Here is a 20360-nt window from a genome sequence, read left to right as displayed (position 1 = left end):
AGACTTTAAAATCTGCCCAAATCTCAGCACTTGAGCAGGTGGTCCAGAAAGCCATTTTATCCTGTATATAATTTAAAGTTTGAATTGTATTTTATTAAAATAATTAGTACAGAACTCCACTGGGGGCTGACTATATTTTTCAAAGTTATTAAAATAAAAATAGGATTTAAGAAACGTGTTCTTTTGTTTACAAAGAATGCTAACATTAGCGCCCAATAACTAAACTTGTATACGTAAACAATGAGTGAGGAATCACACCTGTAAACAAGCTGCTGTCCACGACTCACTACTGTCTTCAGGCGACACCCTCCAGGCAGCCTCCACGCACACTAAAGGCACATACTGCACATACATAAAGCGGAAATTTCCAGTTCTGCGTGAAGGAGTGTGTCGGATCGGAGTGATCGCCAGTGAATGAAAACGTTGGGCTGTTCAGACATGGTGCGGCTCCTCGGTTGACACGCACACACTGGACTGCTGCCCATGGACTGGAATGTCGGGGTGAACCAGAGCTACAGAAGGAACAGAATCGGTGATCAAACGCTCTTTCCAGAGGTTCATCTCACTCAGGAGAAGTTCTATTTTCGGTAACATTGAATTGTAGCAGTGGGACGAGAAGAAGTCCTTCATGTCTTTCAACAGGTTCACAGACACCTTCCTGAAGGGGATTCAAACATAGTTTTCTTCCTCGACATAGAGATTTACGAAGGTCGTTTTCCAAAGTCTTTACAACTCCATGTTCATGTGGAAATTAGGCAAACATGCACTGCTCAAATGAATCCATTGTCCTCTGTGTGAGAGAGAATCCTCTCGGCACATATTTGTCTAAAGTCACCTCTCATTTAAATTTAGAGTGTTTTACAGGGGACATGATTCAAATTAATTGATTATGCTGTTGTTTTTAATCCAGAATTGTAACCCAGCGAGGAGCAGGCCAGGTATTTTACATATGACAGCAGCTTAAGTGTTTAGCTCATCAGGATCTCACCACAACAGATTTATCCGAAGGAAAAACACTGCGCTGGCATCCTAAGGACAGAGTTAATTGGTTGTTTGTCGAAAGCAAACATTTCATCTAAAAGGACCAGATTGTGAATGTTGAGCTAAAATACGCTTCAGTACAACTGGTATTTCAGAACTAATGGGTTGTTTTTCTCACATTGTTTTCATGGTCCATCAATATAATTAATTTTATCCCAACACATGTGACATATATGTTGCTCTCCTCTGGTGTTGCAGAATTTACAGATCATTTGGTTTGAAACCAAAACATGTCCAACCATCAGCTTTAAATTTAGTTGGAGTCGACTGTATCCTCTCGTCCTCAGTCATCGCCAGGATCTCTGGGAATTTCTAGCGACTGGAAGTTTGATCGCAAAAAGAAAAATAAACAAATGTGGTGTATATTTGCATGCTAATTGTAAAAATAGAATTATTTTATTTTACGAGCACATTATCGAACTATAAACCATACAACTATGGAAACATAAAATAAGATTTGCAACCCATTAAAATAATGTTTTTGTTTAAATAACTGTTACCCTGCTGTCGAATATCGATACAATGTCCTGGAATAGAATATCATCGCAATATCAATATTTCCAACACCTCTATTTATGTGTATATAATACTACCACGACACAGATTAATTGAATCAACTTGGGAGATCATATGTATGTATCCTTTCAGGTCATTGAAGTATGTACAAATTCTAAAATATATATATATATATTTTTAATGTGCCAAATACTCTGTTTAACTAAAGTAAGTGTATTTGATGCAATAAAAACTTGGTATGTGGTGAGAGGAAGAAATTAATTGAATCCGAAACTTGTATTGCCAACATAGGAATGATTTGTGGTGGCAGTACATAATGAAATAATGAAAAAATATAACTCACAAAACAAGTTGATTCATCAAAAAGTTGTTTTTTTGGTGATGGGCTGATAGATTGAAGATTCATGAAGCATTGTTTTTGTGCGGATAAGAAAGATTTATAGCAAATGTATCACTTTCTTGAAGGGAAAATATATTTGTAAATATGTCAATGATTGGGTAGAAGTTTTATGCAAGCATTGTGTCTTTGGTTAAAAGTAATCAGGATTGAGCAGGATTCCCGAAAGTAATAGTTTTATCTCCAGCTGGTTTGGCAGACCCTAAAACTGGACCGCTGCCTGGTATTAGCAGTAGTTACAAGTCAGCAGTATAGGGACAAGGTAATCAAACAGCATGTTAGGAAGTAATTAAAAAATGTTTAGATTCATTTGGTAACACAGACACATTCATAGGCAACGCAGTAGAATGGCTGCCTTGGGACTTGTTTCTGTTTTTTTATTGCTAATTTTGTGTTTCAACTTATCTGATTCTTTTATTCTGTACTGAGACCACGAAAACATCCCTTGTTGTTCTCCCAATACTGGCAATAAAAGTTTCTGATTCTGATTCGAATGTTTGTTGCACATTGCGTAGCCATTACTTGCAGTATTTGTTAAGAGCATGATGAGCCCTGACTCAAAATATTGACAGTCTCTTTTCATTCATTTATGAAACGCAACAAATTTGAACAACGTCCCGTATAGAAAATAATCTATACTGCAAAGGGCAGTGAGTGATGTTTGCTGTATAAGCTTTGGCTTTGTGCAAATATTTTAATGTAAACTCCCATTATATGTTGGGGACTGTGCGTTGAAGCAAATGACACATCATAATGAACTATCTAAAATACCTGCCGTTGCCCAGGTATGAAGAGAAAATGAAAAAAAAGAAAAGAAAAACTGAATGGATAGAGGGAGAAAAGTAGAGTGTAAATTGGCCTTGCAACTGTCGAAGCAGCAAATTATCCTTGAATATGGTTTCAATCAAATTAAAATGTAACATATTTTGATTTTCAAATGTCTCTTCTTTTCCCTAGAACTTTGACCCTCAGGGGTCAATGGTATACGTGTGAATTTTCAAAGAATTTTATCAAGCAGTTTTGTCGTCTATATTAAGACTCAAGGATCAAGCGGACGAACACACATGCAGAAAAACAGATACACGTTATATAAATAGATTTATGTCTATAACATGTTTTGATCACAATATAATAAACATTGTAGTTCTTTTCAGAGTGCGGCATCAACTGATTATTTCAAACCTTAAACTGCATATGCTAACATGTTAAGTTATACCAGAAGGTTTGGTATCAAAACAGATGATAAAATTGATCACATCGACTCATACTGTCTTTATTGTTGACCTCTGCCAACATGACCTCATACATAAGAAATGCTGACCCCTGCTGCAAGTCTAAAAGCTTTTTACACCGGATCAAACCTGGCAGGCAATCTTCCTAATGCTGTGAATCCAAAAACACCAGCCAGTCGCTGAACATCAACATTAATTCCCTCTCGCAATGTGATCACATGATTGTATGTGACAAGGTTTATTGGAGGGTTTGATGCAGGACCGAGAGAAGACTCACCTTTTCCCTGCCGGTGAACACGCTTAGAAGAGAAACACGGATGTAAAAGTCTGTCCTTTTGGCCCATCTAGGAGTCAATTTTGTTACGTTATATTCATTATAATGTTTCTCCTTTTTATTCTTTCATTTTTAACCAAACTATTATATACAAATGGTCATGGTTGTTCAGCGTTAACGTAGTGGTGTCAGTTTTAAACAACGGTGAATCAGACGGTAATCATTTATGTACATTTGATTAAATCTTCTTCATTAAGGAGCCGCTTCTGGTTTCCATCCCTGTGGAGGAGCTGGATTGCGAGAGTCTGTGGCAATCCTACATGTTAGCCTGGCCCGTATGACCCTGAAGATGAATTGCCTCAGGTCTTATTGGAGATGTAGAGTTTCTAGTGTAAACCCATTCATGAGGAGAAGGTTGATTCCATGTCCTTCAACCTCTTCCAACCAAGTCTTGATGACCTTTTTTCCAGATAAACTACATTTTAATTAAAAAAAAAAGCTTACATACATACATACCATTTACATATATTATTTATTTTTTAAAGTGCAAATAAATGTGTATTAAGCATTTTAAAAAACGTTCTCCTCCCTCCTCTCTAGACCACCAACCATGTAGACTAGCGGTGGAAAACATGGTAGTCGTAGCTCATGTGTAACTCTTATGTATCATTAAATGTGTTGGGTCTCCATCAATTTTTCATACATAGAAACGCCTCTGCTTCAAGCTCGCGTTTCGTGAATTTAGCCTGAGGCTGAATCCTCAGCTGCCTTTGTAATGAACAACTCGAGTTAGACTCAACTAATGGTGGGTTGAACAAGATCAAATGTTCTTGTAAAGAAACCAGCATTCCCTTTCTTTCTATTACTGGTAATGTATCCTGGTGAGGTGGATTAGTTTTTTGTTGTTTATCTGAAGTAAATGAAGTTGGAGAGACTTTATCCTGAAGACTAAAATACACCGTACAGTTCATTAAAATGGCTTTGTTATTATTATTTATTGTGCTAACATACCAAGGGAAATTAAAATAAATGACTATTTACCAGCCCAAGTGAAATTGATTATACAATGTTATATAAATGTTATGTTAACTATATCATTATAATACCTCTTAATGTGTTATTCAATCGCTTCCTCGGAAATAATTATTTTTGGTAGTTTTTGTAAACCTGAAAAAACATTTGATGAACATTTTTACATATTTTATTCGCACCTCTTATTTAATCTGATTGCAAACTTTACAGATAAAACATTTCTTCTAATAAATAGATCTGTCAACGGAATAAAAAAGATAAAACATCAACTTATTGTAGTCCTATTCACAAGGAAACGTCGATCAATGGCGATCACTGTCACGTGACTAGATTTTGACCAATCGGCAAACAACATGTCAGAATTACAAACACTATCAGGAAGCGGTAGGTACGTCTCTTTGTCAATGCGCTGAAAAGTTATATGCTTGTAGTTACGTTTTTGTGGATTTATTTAAATTATGTTTTAAAAAAAGGGAAAATACACAATGTCACGATAAATGAGCATAATAGCTAAACACATACACTATAGTGTCTTCCGCGTGTTCGACGCTGCTGGACAGGTAAGACAAGGTGCACCGTCACAACTTCTATAAAACTTCTGGATATTTAACTTTTCTCTTAATATAAACACTCGATCGTAGAAAAACACCCCGAGGGTTTCAGATTAAATATATATAATTTGATTCATGAATTTCAATCTGATTTCGTCACATGTCCACGTTATTTTACATTTATTTAAAACGTATATACAACCTTAGATAATCTTCTACTATAATAAAGATTATAGAGATTGAAAGTATCATCAAAGTACTTGTTATTTCTGCCCTTTTAAAAGAAAATCTCACCTTACACAATATTTGCGTCATAGTAAATAAATGTTATCATTTATGTTGTTGTCTATGATTTTAGTGATGTTGTTATTATTGCGGTCACCTTGGTTTCTGAGATTATTTAGAATATTTAACGTTTTTAAAGACAGTGAGGGTGACAGCTGCCAGTTGTGGATTTGCCAGACCTCTGCAACCCTTATAAATAAATAAAATTCGATCATTACCTCGTTTTCTCATGTTATTAAATAGATGTTTGTACTGTGCTCCAGATAAAACCACCATTGTGCTTGTAAATAACTTCGGAACTCTTACTTTAATAGAAATCCTACTTAAATACCTCCCTGTCTGTAATGCCAAATGCTGGTATATCGTGTTTGTACATGATGTCAATAGATTCTACATGATATCGGCAGTATTTAGAGTGAATTGTGTTGTTCAATATACATTTTATGAAATTTGTATCGCATGTTTAAACATTTGTTTGTTTGTTTTTTGTTCTCTTTATATAATTTTTAGTTTTTAAAATGGCCTCTTGGATTGTCTTTCTGGTTGTGATCACGTTTTCGCTCCATGTCAGCATCACTGAGGGCAAGGATAAGACGGTTTACTGCTCTGGTAAGTAACAAAAGCTCACCTTGTTACCTAATAAAATGGGTGATTAATGTCAACAATATAAAAGCATTTTCTAAAATAAAATAATTTGGGTTGTTAACGTGAATTCACAGTTAATCTTGCTAAGTACTTGACAATAAAAACAACTTTAAAATGAGTACAGAAGAAGGATTAATCCAGAGGGAGGATGTTTAGTCACAGCCAGCTCTTGGCGTAACTTAGGCCATAATGTGAATTTATTGAGGTGAAAAGAGATTAATAGGTTCTCAGGGACTTGAGCAGGTTTTTTTTAATTCTCTTATTTATTGTGAAAGCTGTAGCTGTAATTTATATTTCATTGAAAATATTGTTTTTGGTTCCCCCAAGTGGCAGAACAGTGTACCTGCAACGTCAGACGCCAGATATGTGTTTGTGTACACATAGAAAATGAGATAATGTTGGGTCATTGTGTTTCTTTCCACAGACTGCATATATATTGTAATCCCTATAGGAAAAAAAGACAATATCTCTAAATTATAGCTAACATTACTATTAAGAATGTGTCTTGTTGATTTTGTGTTTCATTCTAGAATACCCCAAAACATTTGATATTGAATTATGATAATCTTGTGAGTATTTAATAAGAAATATTTAAGATAATATCGGAAACAAACTTCTTTTTTTTCTTAGCATGCAAGGCCATTGTGGACGAGCTGAACTACTCCATCAGTAAGATAGACCCCAAAAAAACAATTAATGTTGGCAGTTTTCGACTCAACCCTGATGGATCCATGACAGACAAAAAGGTAAAAAACATTATAAACTTGTTTTTTTTTCTCTTCTCTGTACGATTGATATCTTGGTTGAAGTTGTGAAATAGTTTATAATGCTATCCAGTTCTAATAAAGTGAGAGTGAATGTACCTTCAGTATTATATAGACCAGAACTTACCGAGGGTCCATGTGTGGCCTTTTGACTGTATTAATGCAGCCTTAAAACTAGAAAACTGTTTTTTTAGATACAATTACATTTAAAAATTATAATTAACATATATATTATTAATGACTTCAATGCTAGTATAAGTTGTTTTTTGTTGTTCTCCTTTAAATAAATTGAATAAGAGTTTAAAATGTTTCTCCCATACTGCTTTTATGATACACATTTAAATAGAATGTATTTTGTAACTTATTTTGACTTACATTAGTTGATTTATGTTGATTAGTAACATTGTTGATTTATAGCATTGACTAAAACCTGCTTATTCAATATTATCTGTATTTTAGTTAAAATGGATGAAAAGGAATGAAATTGATAATTTAGTCGATGGAAATGATCAGTATGTGCGATAATATTCGTGTTAGAAACCAGATCTTGTTTGACAGATAAAGACCGGATAGGGTTTTTCGCGCAGCTGATTATGATCTGAATAATTTGACAGTAAATGAACGAACAAACAAAAACGTGAGTGACTGAACCTCTTTTTTTCTTGTATAAAGAAACTTTATTTTCCTCAAGTGACATCCCGCACGGTTATTTTTGATCAATGTATTCAAAATGCCATTATGAACTATAAGATCAAATGAATTGCATGTTTTTTTTTTAATGTATTACGACCTTTTTTATTCCTTCATTTGGTTTAACCGCATCTTAAAACAGTGACTGTGCAGTCACATAATCTGGCCCCTTAGGAAATGAATGACACACCACACACCACAGCATAAAACACTGGCCCCCACAGACTGATCGAGCGTGCAGAGGAGTTTCCTGCAGATGTTTAAAGAACGGAGCCTTCTCAGAAAGAACAGTCTACTCCGGACTTTCTTATTTATATATTTGATATGGCAATGAGTTTTTGTAGCAGCAGAATCTTCCATGGTCTTTTTCCTGTGAGAAACTTTTCCATTTCCTTTTTACTAGCTAGCTAAAGCTATTTGTTAAAGGGTGCCAACAACAAGTTGACTCAGAATGTGACATCATCAAAGGTTCAGAGAAAATGGTTAAAAAAAATAAAAAAAACATTTTATTATATCAGATATCAAATTCCATTTTTCCCTTCCACCACTCCAATTTTTTTGGAGACTCCCTGGCAATATACATTTACAACAGATCAAATGGACCTATATGTAGCTATGTGCTGGTGAAGCTTCATGAAGCATCGTCCTCTTTTTCAGAGCGCACCAGCTAGCAATTTTTGCTGTAGAAGCTTTACTCTGAAAAGCTATTTCAATTAAACCTACCATGATTTTTAAGCTAAGGGCGCCATCTGCTGATCTTAGAAAATGATTCATGAAGCTTCATGAGCTCATCACAATGTACAGTAAAAGAACTTGCTTAAAATTAGCATTAAATTCTGAAACTTTACCATTTTTTCATCTTGACCTTATTGGACATCTGGTCAAATTAACGGGCCTAACAGAGAGCTTTTATCCTTCATGCAAGGCAGAAGGAATCCAGTTGTAGGGAATCATGCAGTGAGAACATAAATCCTGACCTTGCGCATCATCTGTTCAGTCATACTGTGGAACATTAAAGATATTTCTGTCATTAAGGAGGAAAGTAAGCACTCGAGTTGACTGGAAAGATAACATGTGAGATAAGATGATGCTCTAGAGTGGGAAAACATTCACATAACCCCACATTATGTCTGCCGGCCGCTAATATTGTGACTGACTTCCTGCCCTGACAAAGGTCATTGTGGAAAGTCCACCTATCGCATTGTCCGCTCAATCAAAGGATGTTGAGCAGGAGGAGAAGCCAAACCTTGATCCCTCGCGCTCCAAGTCCCTCCTTTTCAGCAGCTTGTGACCTGTTGTGAATCGGAGAGGCAGGGATGTCACAGCTTAGATGCCATCAGCCTGAAGGATTTGCAGGTTTTAAGTCTCTGCTCTTTGGCCCCCTCACAGTAGGACTTCCTGGGGGCACAGGCCCGCTCCGTGGCACAAAAGTAAAACCTGCTCGCCGCAACAAAGAGACGTTTAAGATGCGCAGAGACATTGAACTTAGATAGAGCAGCCAGCAGATCTCATAGTGACCGAAGGGAAGTCATGCATTGAGAATGAGAGGATGCACAATAGGAAGAGTGACACTCTGACACAAAACATCGCAGCTTCTGTTCTGGCTTCCGTTAGAAAAAAGGTAAACTTTCCGTCGAGGGTGAGAATCAACGTTTACAATGGAGTTTGTTTACAAAGGATGTATCCACAGTTTGCTGGAGAGGCTCTGGAACACAAACTAAGACTATTTATTTTTTGTTTTGTTCGATCAAAATTGGGATTTTGAACATATTCATTAATAAAATGGAAAAATAAACCTTTTCTATCATCAATTTAGCATTCACATTTATTTCGTATTTGAATATATACTTACAGTTTACAGTTTAATAAATAGAATAGTGCAATTCAGTTATAACTACCAAGTTTTTTTCCTCAAATTAATTATTTGATGTAAGTATAGATAATGGTCCGGTAAAATGAGTTTTTATGAATCTATTTTTGTTGCTTATTCTGACAGGCTTGTGGGATTTTTCTTTAAAAAAGAACAAGAAAGCTGGTAGGTTTTATGAAAATGGAACTACCCAAAACCTTATTTATTTTTTGAAGAATAAAAAAGACCTTTGCTCTGATAGTGTGTCAGGAAGTAAAGTTTTGTTAGTTTGTTTTGTTGTGATGCTACCAATGTACTAAACATACAGTCAACATTTAAGTCAATAACTGGCTTTCCATCCTACTTCTGCAGAGATTAAGGGTTAACAGTAGCTGTTAGACAACACGTGAAGATACATTCATTGTGTTTAGATTGAGTTTTGAAAAATAAAAGTCGGGAAATCGTAAATAATGCACTCACTTTGTTGTTTTAAAGCAGAACTGGGTAGTTTTGGGTACCTTAATATTTTTGTACTAAATTAACTTGTGATGACACATCAACTTAAAACTAGTTGAATGACTCATATACTGTGACTTGAGGGTGTTTTGTACGATTTTTATTTTCACTGTAAAAGTTCTTGGGGATGGTGTGAACATGCTACATATCACGCTGGTTGTGGTGGGGGGTTGAATTACGGTACAAAAACAAAGTTAAAGTTATGTTATTTACAAAGCCGTCATATCATATTTCATTATCCACAATCTGATTCATTACCTCATCAGTATCCATCCTTCATTCATCAATGGAAGTCTGGAAACAGAAAATTTGTCCGCAAACCTGGACATGGCAACTTTTGCGACGTTTAGCGAGTGCTCATGGGTAATGTGGTTCCCCATCGGGGATAACACTACCACTTTAGTCCACTGGCGACACGCGACTAAAAATCGCATAGAGCTGCTTTAAATTATACAATATATAGTATTCCAAAATGAGTATACCCACATATTTTTATACATTTACAACGATTGGAAAGTGAGACGCAAATTAAACCAATTGTGAAAATTTAGTTCCAAATATGTAATGACTTTTCCTTAAGGTGGACAAGTTTCCATTCAAGTGATATTATCTGTTACTACATTCAAAATAGCTGACAAATTACTTTATTTACAACTATCAAGAAAATCTGATCAGCATAACCTCATTCACGAACAAACAAAAAAATATACATTTTAGTACAAATACAAGGGTCTATGTGTATATGAAAAATGTATTAATAAAAATAAATAAATACATGTTATGGGATTTGAAAACTGTGCATATGTTTTGACTTAAATCTTGTGTTATCGCTGTAAATTGACCCAAAGCCCCAAAAACAAATGTGTTTGATTAGATTAGACTTTATTTTGTTTATGACGTACCTGGTATCCTTGGCCTTCGGGTCACGTTGACTCAGAGGCAACACAAGGGTTAAATGTTTGTCAGACCTAGATGAGAGATTCTCCAAACATCTGTTATGATTCACAAAAAGACAAGATTTTAAGTTAGTTAGTTTATCTATTCAGTCAATGGATATTTCATGCTTTTCATTTATGTTTAATTAACGTACTTTATTCACTGTTTCGTGTCATTCATTCACATCTACAAAATCCAGGCTCCTTACCGAACCAGTATTCTGAAAAGTCTGAAAAGTAAATCTGCAGTCACATCTGGCCTAATTGTCGTTACAAATAGCTTTGTACTGTAAAAAATAAATACTTTTTTTTTTCTCCATGAAACCTTCTTTTATTTCAATGAAAACCACAACTTTCTTTAGAACAAAATTATTTGTTTACTTTATTTCACCTCAGGATAATCAGCAGAACTGCTGGAAAGTGTAGCCTACGCCGCTTAATACGCTTAATACGGCCCATTGAGTGTATTTGTGCGGCCCTCATGAGGTTGGGGTAAAACAATAAAACTTATCACAGAAATGTCCTTAACAGCTAACAATTATATTATATTAATATTTTTCAATTATGCATTTCTTATTTCTAGTATTTTTATATAACTTGTTAAGTTCTTAGTTTCTGGATTTTTGTTTTCATCCAATATCTTTATCTGTCTTGTTTTTGAGTACTTTTTGTTCGTCAACATGTATTAAAATAATAATTTAATTTAAATAATATTTATTTAAAACAAATGTATATATATTTACTTAAAAAAAACAACATATTATATATATATTATATAATTACTATATATAATATTTTATTTTTATATTATATTTTTCATAAAGTTTTTCCATCATATTAAGGCTCTTTTTCTTCCTTCCTTTTCTTTTTTTCAAGGCCCAACTCAGTCACAGTATATAATGTGAACTTCCCACCCCTGCTCTTCAGACTCCATCTGGACAATATTTGAGCTATGAAATCTTAAATATAAATGATCTAATGATCTGTAATATAAATACAATGTATAATACAGTAAACAAATACATTGCAAGTTATTTTCCTTACACAGGATCTCTTTTTTCTGCTGCAAAATCAAACCAACAACCTCTGAATTTATTATAATTTTGAAGGGAAATTAATTCAAACTGTCAACAGATCAAATGTGTGTTCAAAAACATTTCTGTCTGCTTATCTGTGGCATTTTAGCCTCTATCCCCTTTCTGCTGTGCTGATATCATCATTATTATTAATAATATTAATATTAATGTCCATCTTTATTGGCCCATATCAGCAGGACAATGGAAGTGAAAGGCTCCTGTCCGGGCAATAATGGCTCCCTTTCCATTGGGGATTGAATGGGGGGAAAGCATCCCTGAGAAGCCTATTCTCTGACCCCCATCCCCCTGCCCCCCCACACCTCCCTCGCCCCTCGTCTCATTCTTCAAACAGCAATTTGAATGACAGCTTCTTTTCAAGAGGCTGCAACTGGCAAGGAAGGGCTTTAATTCTGAACCATTTAGTAGCATGGCATGATAATGACTCAGACACAAGCCCCAGGGCTGCCACGGCCTGACAATGTTTTGTTGTCAGACAGCCGGGATTTTCTTTTTTTTTGGACAGGATTTGGGATTAAGTTTGATCTGGAAATATTAAACTTGCTCCCATATGATATATATAGTGGCAGACGGAGCGCTGAAGTACTGTATGCTGATTAATATGTGAGCTGGGTCTGGAATAACGTGACAGCTGGACAGCAGCTTTTTGATTCATGAGATTTAAAGACAACGTGTTCATCGGTTTACGCATGTATTGTTTACTGATCCCAACGATCAGGGAGAATATTAATGACTTCAAATCATACTTGAAGGCATTTTAAATAAAATGGTTCTTTCAATGCCGACAAAGCCTACAAATAGAAAATATATAAAGAAAGTAATATATTTTAAAAATATTTTTGGATTAATTTAAATATCTATATTCATTCTTCTTTTACTGTTTTTTAGTCACCTTATGTATTTTTTCCGTTTCTTATCTAATTTATTTGCAGAGAAACACGGCAAATTAGATTTTATTAGATACATTTTGGGTGCACGTACCCTTTATATAATTTAATCATGAAAATAACTTCTTGCTCGTGGCCATTTAAGTTTATTTAGTGGGGAAAAAAACTCCAAAATATTGTAAACATTGATAGTACGACCCCCCCGGGGAATTAAATTCATCACCCCTTCTACACGGCCTCCCCGATAAAATTGCCCCTCAATTTAATCACATTTTGCTCATGTATTTATGTTACAAATTATTTGTGTCATTCTTTTTTATGTTCTATAGTAAGTTTTATCTTATTTTTTATTCATATTATATTTTTTTTAATGTTTTTTTTGTACTGTGTGTTGCGTTAAATTAAGTTTTCATCGTACAGCACCGTGTTTGCACTTTTATAATAAATAAATTCAGGTTTAGATTTTTAATCGGTTGAGGTATTATTGTACTGGAAAAAAAAGCCATGCGAGAATATCTTTAGAGTAAAAGATCTTTGCTTGTAACGATAAATTCAAGATGTTCCGTCTAAAACATGTTGCTATAGCTCAATGAAATGAACTCCTTACATTATTGTTACTATTGTTTTAAGGGTGATGAGAGTCTCTGGTATGACCATCATGGTAACGTGTGTGTGTGTGTGTGTGTGTGTGTGTGTGTGTGAGAATATAGCTACATTGTTACCAAATGACCACCACCACAGTGCACACACACACTGAGGAAGCCTCCTTTGATCAGTGGAGTGAGGGATGAGCAGGCCAAGACAGGTGGCAGTCTTGTTTACCCCGCACTTGGCTGCTGCTAAGGCCTCGCCCTCTTTCACCCCTCCTTCCTCTTCCACCCCTCTTGTTCTCTTCTTCTGTGGGTGTGCTCAGCGGTCCTGCACCTGTCTCCACTCGTCTAGACAGACAAGGGGGAACAGGAAGTCCACATGGGGGTGAAGGGGTCTTGGGGGTTCTGGTTCAGATTAAAAGTCAGAATCGCAGGGTGAAGGTGGTTAAAGTGTAAGAATCCCGGGCGGAAACCAGAGGTCAACCCGCTGACCTTCTGAGGCCTGTGGTGTAACATAGCTGACACAGGGTCAGCTGACTTGACAGGACCTTTCAAACCCTCAGTTCCTGTTTGGTTTCTATGGCAATAAGCCCCAAAATCACTTCTCCTTCATGATCTTGACTTTATCAAACTTGGATTAAAACTCTGTTCTGGTCCACCTCAGGTACAGCTGGCCCGGTCGGAGACCCACCTGAGCGAGCTCCTGGAAGACGTCTGCAGCCACATGAGCGACTACGCTCTGCACAAGGACCCGGACACACAGGAGAAGGAGTACCGGAGGTTTGCTCCCAGGTCTGACGAAGGCACCGGAAACTTCCCGGACTTTAACAACTTCCAATTCGACGGCCCTGAGGCTTCCAACGGGCTGAAGTTCGCAGTAAGTTCTTTATTTTCTATATTTTTTGATGTTCATCTTACCTTGTATTAATAAAGAACTAGTCTGGAAGAAGGTGTACTTTTATTCTTTTTATTCTCATCTGTTCACTTCATTAAATACAACATTCAATTATCTTCTCAATTTAGTAAAGATTTAACGTTTACTTCTTTTTGATATTCCCCTTTCATTTCTTGTAACATGCAGTCAGCTTATTCCTATTTAAAATGTTTTTCTCATTTATTTTAATAATAAACACCTTATGTATTACTATGAGACCAATATTTTCATTAAAACCTCTTTTATAGTACGTTTTATTATTTTTGATTGTTAATTAATTTGTTTGTTTAATCGTTTTTTAATTCACAAAGATATGCATCTTACTCTCCTTTTTTAATAGTACTTATTTATTTTTGAATGTTTTCTGCCCATTTATTCTTAACCAGTAAACCGCTCACTGGCTGGGTCGGTAATTCAAATTGTTTAGTTGTACAATGAAAAGACAGCGTTTTTATTTGCTATTATGAATGTGTTTTCTTGTATGTTGGCATGTTTTCACTGTTAAAACTACAATAAATCTGCTTTTGGCATTTTCAACATCTTGGCAAACTTGTCCATGTGACCTATTTCTCTGATTTAAATTCTCTTTCTAGCATCTTTCATTAAAAAATTAAAATGTAGGATACCAATAAAGTTTATTTAAAGTAGATACATTTAAAGTGTGCACATGCGCACATGCGCACATGCACACACAAACACCAAATAATAATAACTTCAATGCTAACCACTTAGCCACCAGCGACGTTAGTTCTGCTGCATTCAACAGTCTTTTCAAAACGGATAAATAAAACTGTTGTCTACCACAGTAAAACACATGGAAGTCGAGTGGAATTTCTAAAATGTATTATGGCTTTTATTAAAGTTGCGATTTATTCATTTATTTTTCCCTATTTCTGAACCGAGGAAAGTGCTTGAGTAGCTGCGCTGAGCAGCCATACAAGTGAATGAGCTTCAAAACATTCTTAAGTCTAGATGGAACTACATATTGTGACTAATACTGGAACTGTAATGAAATTATATCCCTTTTTTCAAGTGTTTGTTTACCAAACTCAAACAAAAAAACAACACCGCTAAAATAATGATACTAACGATAGTCGTAAATAAAAGCAGCCTTACTGAGTTGAATTATCTTGGAAGATGATCAACGTTTGAGCTTCTGATGAATTAACCTTTTTTAGTGTTATTATAATTCAAACTATTTAATTTAGAGTTAGGATAATCTTTTTTCAGGCAAAAGGTCAGTGTGGTGTTGAGGTCACGACCGACAGCTTCTCATATGTTACTATGTGTCAATATAAAAGTCTTCTACTTCTACATCTGACTTGTGTTTTTGTCTTTCAGTGTGAAAGTATTGTGGAGGAACTGGAGGATGAAATTATCGATCTTTTCAGCAGAGACTCGCAACACACGCACACAGAGTTATGCCACACTCTCTCAGGTACCATGCACCGAACACACACATACACACACACACAAACACACACACAAACAGAGTCTCACAAACACAATCGTGACTTGTATTATTAAATAAAATACATTTACAACTGTTGATCATGTTTTAGTGTATTTAAAATTAAAAAAAAAAAAATTAAATAATGGATTTACTTTCTGTTTCCACTTAAAATTATCTTGTTAGTTGACACCACTATTAACCGTAAAATGTGAAATACATATTACAAGGGTTAATTAAAAACAAATTAAAAAAAATCAAATGTGTTCTTCATAATAAAACAACGATTATTGGGTTGGTGCATAAAGTTACTTCTGGTTTAGAGCTACATCTACAACAGCAAACGATCGTTTTATAGTAAAACTAATTAAATGAAAAACGTAGAAGTTATAAATGAGTAGAAACACGCAGATGAATTATAAGGTCACTTCATATTAAGGTTATTGATGTTTGTATTTCAATTTCATAAAAGGATTTCTTAACTAAACCCATGGGACCACTTCACAGGACCGTTGAGAACGTGAATTGAATAAAACTTTCAATTTGCCAGCCGACAATTTAGCCCCAAAATTATACTGACAGAATGAAACTCGTGGTTGCTTAAAACCAGTACAGAATATAACTTTGTGTTCCTATGTAAACATGCTAGATAGTAGATTAAATTAAATTAAATTAAAAAAACTATTTCAGATTCTGTACGCCTTTGCATAACTTTAGGCAAAGTTCAAGCACCAACACCAATTCAAAAAACTATTTCGGCACCAATATTAGATGAATCCTAAATAATACCCATTTCTAGGTACGAGGTCAGGTTCTCCATGAAGTCGTCCACCTGTTCTTAAGAGCTCCACAATTACAGGGCTCAATAAATATTGGCCCAAAGAATAGCCATGGTCCACGTTACAAACAACATAATAAACGTGACACTGTGGATCTTCATCGTAAACATAACCGCAGAATCATTACACTTAATGACACTAAACTTCTGGGCCTGCTTTACCACAAACTTAGACTAAACCCCTTCCTCTATAACGGCATGCTGAGCCCCCTCCTGTTCACCCTGCTGATATAAACAAAGTAAACAGAGGAGATGATTGTAGACTCATATTCCCATCCCATCTATATATCTGGACGTCCACCTCGGCGATGACTTTTCCTGGAGCACCACCTGCCTGGTCAGAAAGTTTGACCAGTAGCAGTTGTCACTCCACTACTCCTTCTACAGTGTGTAGTGCAGAGTGCCCTCAACTACATGCCTGTCGCCCAGATGGACATCTACAGCTCCAGATGCAGAAGGAGAGTCATAGCAAATATGTCAAAACTCTGCCCACCCTGCACCTGCACTCTTTCATCTGCTGAGCATCCAGAGCAGCAGCACCAGACTCAACATTAAATAATTAAAACCGGTATTGATTACCAAAACAACATAATGTACAAACACAGATGATACCAACAATAACAATGTATCGGTAACAATTCCATAATTTAACATAACAATAACATTGACTACAATGAAAATAGTACAGAAACAAAACCGATGATAAAACATACATTAATTACAAAATGGACAAACATACCATTAAAATTACAGATTAAAAAAAGGAATAACTACATAATAAACAACATTTGGTTTGATTGATCTGATCTATGTCCATCCAGTCATGACTCAACGAAACGGGTTGGCCAGACTAAGTCACAAAATGAGGTGTCGCCCCTCTGAATACAGTCAAGAACATCGTTGGGATCAACGTGTTATTACGCAATACGTTACAATATTTACGGTAGTGTTTTAGTAAGTGCTGTAGCTAATTACTTTGTCAAAAGCCATAACATGTTAATTAATTTTGTATTGTCTGTTATTTTCCTTTAAAGGATACAGTGTTTTTGAATTGTATTGTTTTTATACGGCTCAGGACCAGAGGAGAGAAATCTTTTCAGGCTGTTGCTCCTAAGCTTTGGAACGATCTTCCTCTCTCTTTGCACTTGATGGATCTACTGACTCCTTCAAGAAACATCTGAAGACGTTTCTATTTGTTCAGGCTTTTCCTTGATTTTCTGGAACTCCTGTTGTGTTCTCAGTTTTATCTTGATCTTTTAAGTATATACTTTATTGAATATTGTTTTGATTGTTTAAGCGCTTTGTGACCCTGTTCTGGAAAAGCGCTATATAAATAAATTACTTACTTACTTACTTACTAAAGTTACTTTTATGTGATTCTAGTGGGAAATAAATTGGGCAACTATCAACCTGTTGAGACTCTATAATTGGCAACCAATTTGTATTGGCCACAAAAATTATGATCGGTGCAGCCCTAATTTATTTTTGTTTTATTTCATTTCTTGTTCTTACCTTTTGTCTGAATTGATTAATCAGAAGGACCTTTCATTGGCCCATACACTTGGATAATTCGCCTTAATCCCTCTCTTACAAAAAAGTTACTTTCCCTAGTTACTAGTTACTTTGGCAGTAATCGATTACTTAAAGTAAATGAGTTACTTTTAAAAGAAGTAACTAGTAATGTAAGTATTTTACAATTTTAAATGAAGTCAAGTAAAGTAAAGTGTTAGTTTCACATTCTATTTTCTGCTTTCCTCACAGGCCACTGCAGAGGATTCCCGACGACTCACACGGATTTATAGAAGTGGATTTGCTTCAGGGGTCAGAGAAGCAGGCTTTCTGATTCAAAATGTTACATTGAGAATGTGAATAAAGATGACGTGTTCTCATCTGACGCTTGTGATTTATTTTTAGAGAACTCAAATTCTCCCGGCAGCAACCCATTTCTCACAAATCTTAATGATGAAACGGTTTTAAAGTTGCTCATTTATTTTCACATCTCAACTGTTTTTGTATTTGAATTAATAATGACATTTCTTGGATGTTCCCCCTTCAGAGATTGTCTCACCTGGAGCAGCAACACTCAGGAGATTGAAGTGTCAGTTTTGAAAACTCAGTTCTGAAAATGGTTCCCATTGATGTGAATTAACAAATTCTTGAATCCTTGAAAGAGTTACGTGGTTCTGTTTCCGTCCTTTCCTATGGCCTTTGGAGTTCCTCACTGACCTCAGTCCTCATCACATGATGTCAACCCATTTGTTTCTGACCTTTTCTATTGTTAAGTCTGGACCTTAAAAAGCAGCAGTTTCAACAAAAGTAAGGCAAAAAAAGAAATGTGAAATAGACATAGAAATAGTTTAAACTTCACCATCTTTTAACATTTTATTGGTATATCTTGGAGAAACAAAATCCTCGACTAAAGTCTTGAGCCGGCGAGAGACTACCAGAGTCAACTTCCGCTCCGAGCGTTGAGATCCTCTTTGGTATTTGTATTGGGAACATTTGTTGTTTTAGGTTTGACTTTATCTTCTCAGTACTTTTGTCAACATGTCCAGCACTAAGTCCTGACTCGAGGGCTCAGTATGGGGACTAAGCCACGGTTGGATCTATACAAACTCTTTGTGTCACTGCCTGCGAGGAAGTGTCAGCGAGCTGGGCTTCCTCGCAGACACCCCTTCAACCCCTGACAGATCAAGGGTTACGAAGGTGCTGACTGACAGAGAACCTTCACAGCCGTTTAATTCTGATTTCCCACAGGCCATTGATCCAGCGTCGGAGCGTCGGTTCTGCTGCTGAGCAGCTCCACTGTCACACTTCGTCTCGCAAATGCTCATCAAGTCTTACAGGGACATATCAGCCCCTTTTCAAGAGGAGTTTAGGGTTTAAATGCGACTTCTATAGGTCTTATAGGTTTATAAACTGTTCAGCCGCTCATTTGGGGAAAATTAATTAAATCAAGAACCCGGACTTAAGTTCTTCAAATGTTCCCTTTACACACTTCAATTTATATTTTTTCAATGAACATGTAGGGAATATTAGTACACACATCACTCCAGTATATTTCAATATCAAAACGTCCAAAGCAAAGTCAAAGGTGCTTGAAATTTGAAGGATTTGATGTTGAAGTAAATCTACCTTTAGGTGTTGGTTCTATTGGCTCAAGCTATCATATCCAGATATTTTTCAACTTAAAAGGCTTCAATTCACCAAAGCACATCACAATTTAAGAGACCATAGACACACACTAAAACAGATGTGAACACTGCATTCTAAATCCCAGCACAATTCTGTGAATAAATACTAAACTATTACAGTAGTTTAAGACTGATTTAACCAATAAAACATGAATATTATCTATATCGCATACACATGTATTGAATTGTGAGGAGAGAAACAGAAGAAAGATACTCATACGTGGTGCGTGATAAACTGTCACTGCATTGAAATCATGCTATATTATTATTGATACAATTGATACATAATGTGACAATCTTTTTTTTTTCTTAACCATCTGATAATGTACCAAGTCAAAATCAAAGTAGATTAATGTGTTAAGATTCATGTTTATCTGGTGATCTATGAAGACGTCAGTGTTTAGGATCAGATAATGGATTACAGTGCATTACAGTTTGTAATAAGCGACAGCTTAACAAATGTCATGCCTTCTTTTTTATTTACAGGAGCATCACAGTGCAACATACAGGCGTAGCTTCTTTGTGGACAATAGGGTTTCTTGTGCATTATAATCTATAATTATAATTATATATTGCATTTCAATCTGGAGATGTGTCACACTATTTACACATTTCTTTAAATTAAAAAGTATTTGGTGTATGTACT

The 20360-nt window shown here is 35.6% G+C and overlaps 1 protein-coding gene across 3 annotated transcripts; it reads left to right on the top strand.

Annotated features, from left to right (window-relative positions):
• Positions 1-4840: 4840 nt before the first annotated feature.
• Positions 4841-18414, top strand: cnpy1 (canopy FGF signaling regulator 1). 3 transcript variants are annotated; one of them, XM_087810810.1, is made up of 6 exons: positions 4841-4876; positions 5839-5937; positions 6604-6719; positions 13963-14175; positions 15574-15670; positions 18282-18414. In XM_087810810.1, the coding sequence occupies exons 1-6, from the start codon at positions 4846-4848 to the stop codon at positions 18320-18322; spliced, it is 597 nt and encodes a 198-aa protein (XP_087666936.1). In that variant the 5' UTR covers positions 4841-4845; the 3' UTR covers positions 18323-18414. The 3 variants fall into 3 exon arrangements, with proteins under 3 accessions (XP_087666936.1, XP_087666939.1, XP_087666938.1); XM_087810813.1 differs by having other exon boundaries at positions 4861-4880; XM_087810812.1 differs by lacking the exon at positions 4841-4876 and adding an exon at positions 4893-5052.
• The last annotated feature ends 1946 nt before the right edge of the window (positions 18415-20360 follow it).

This window comes from Callionymus lyra, chromosome 16, assembly GCF_982586985.1.
Source record: "Callionymus lyra chromosome 16, fCalLyr1.hap1.1, whole genome shotgun sequence".
Classification (NCBI taxonomy): Eukaryota; Metazoa; Chordata; class Actinopteri; order Syngnathiformes; family Callionymidae; genus Callionymus; species Callionymus lyra.
Note: the sequence above shows the minus strand (reverse complement) of the source record. Positions and strands in the feature narration are given on the sequence as shown.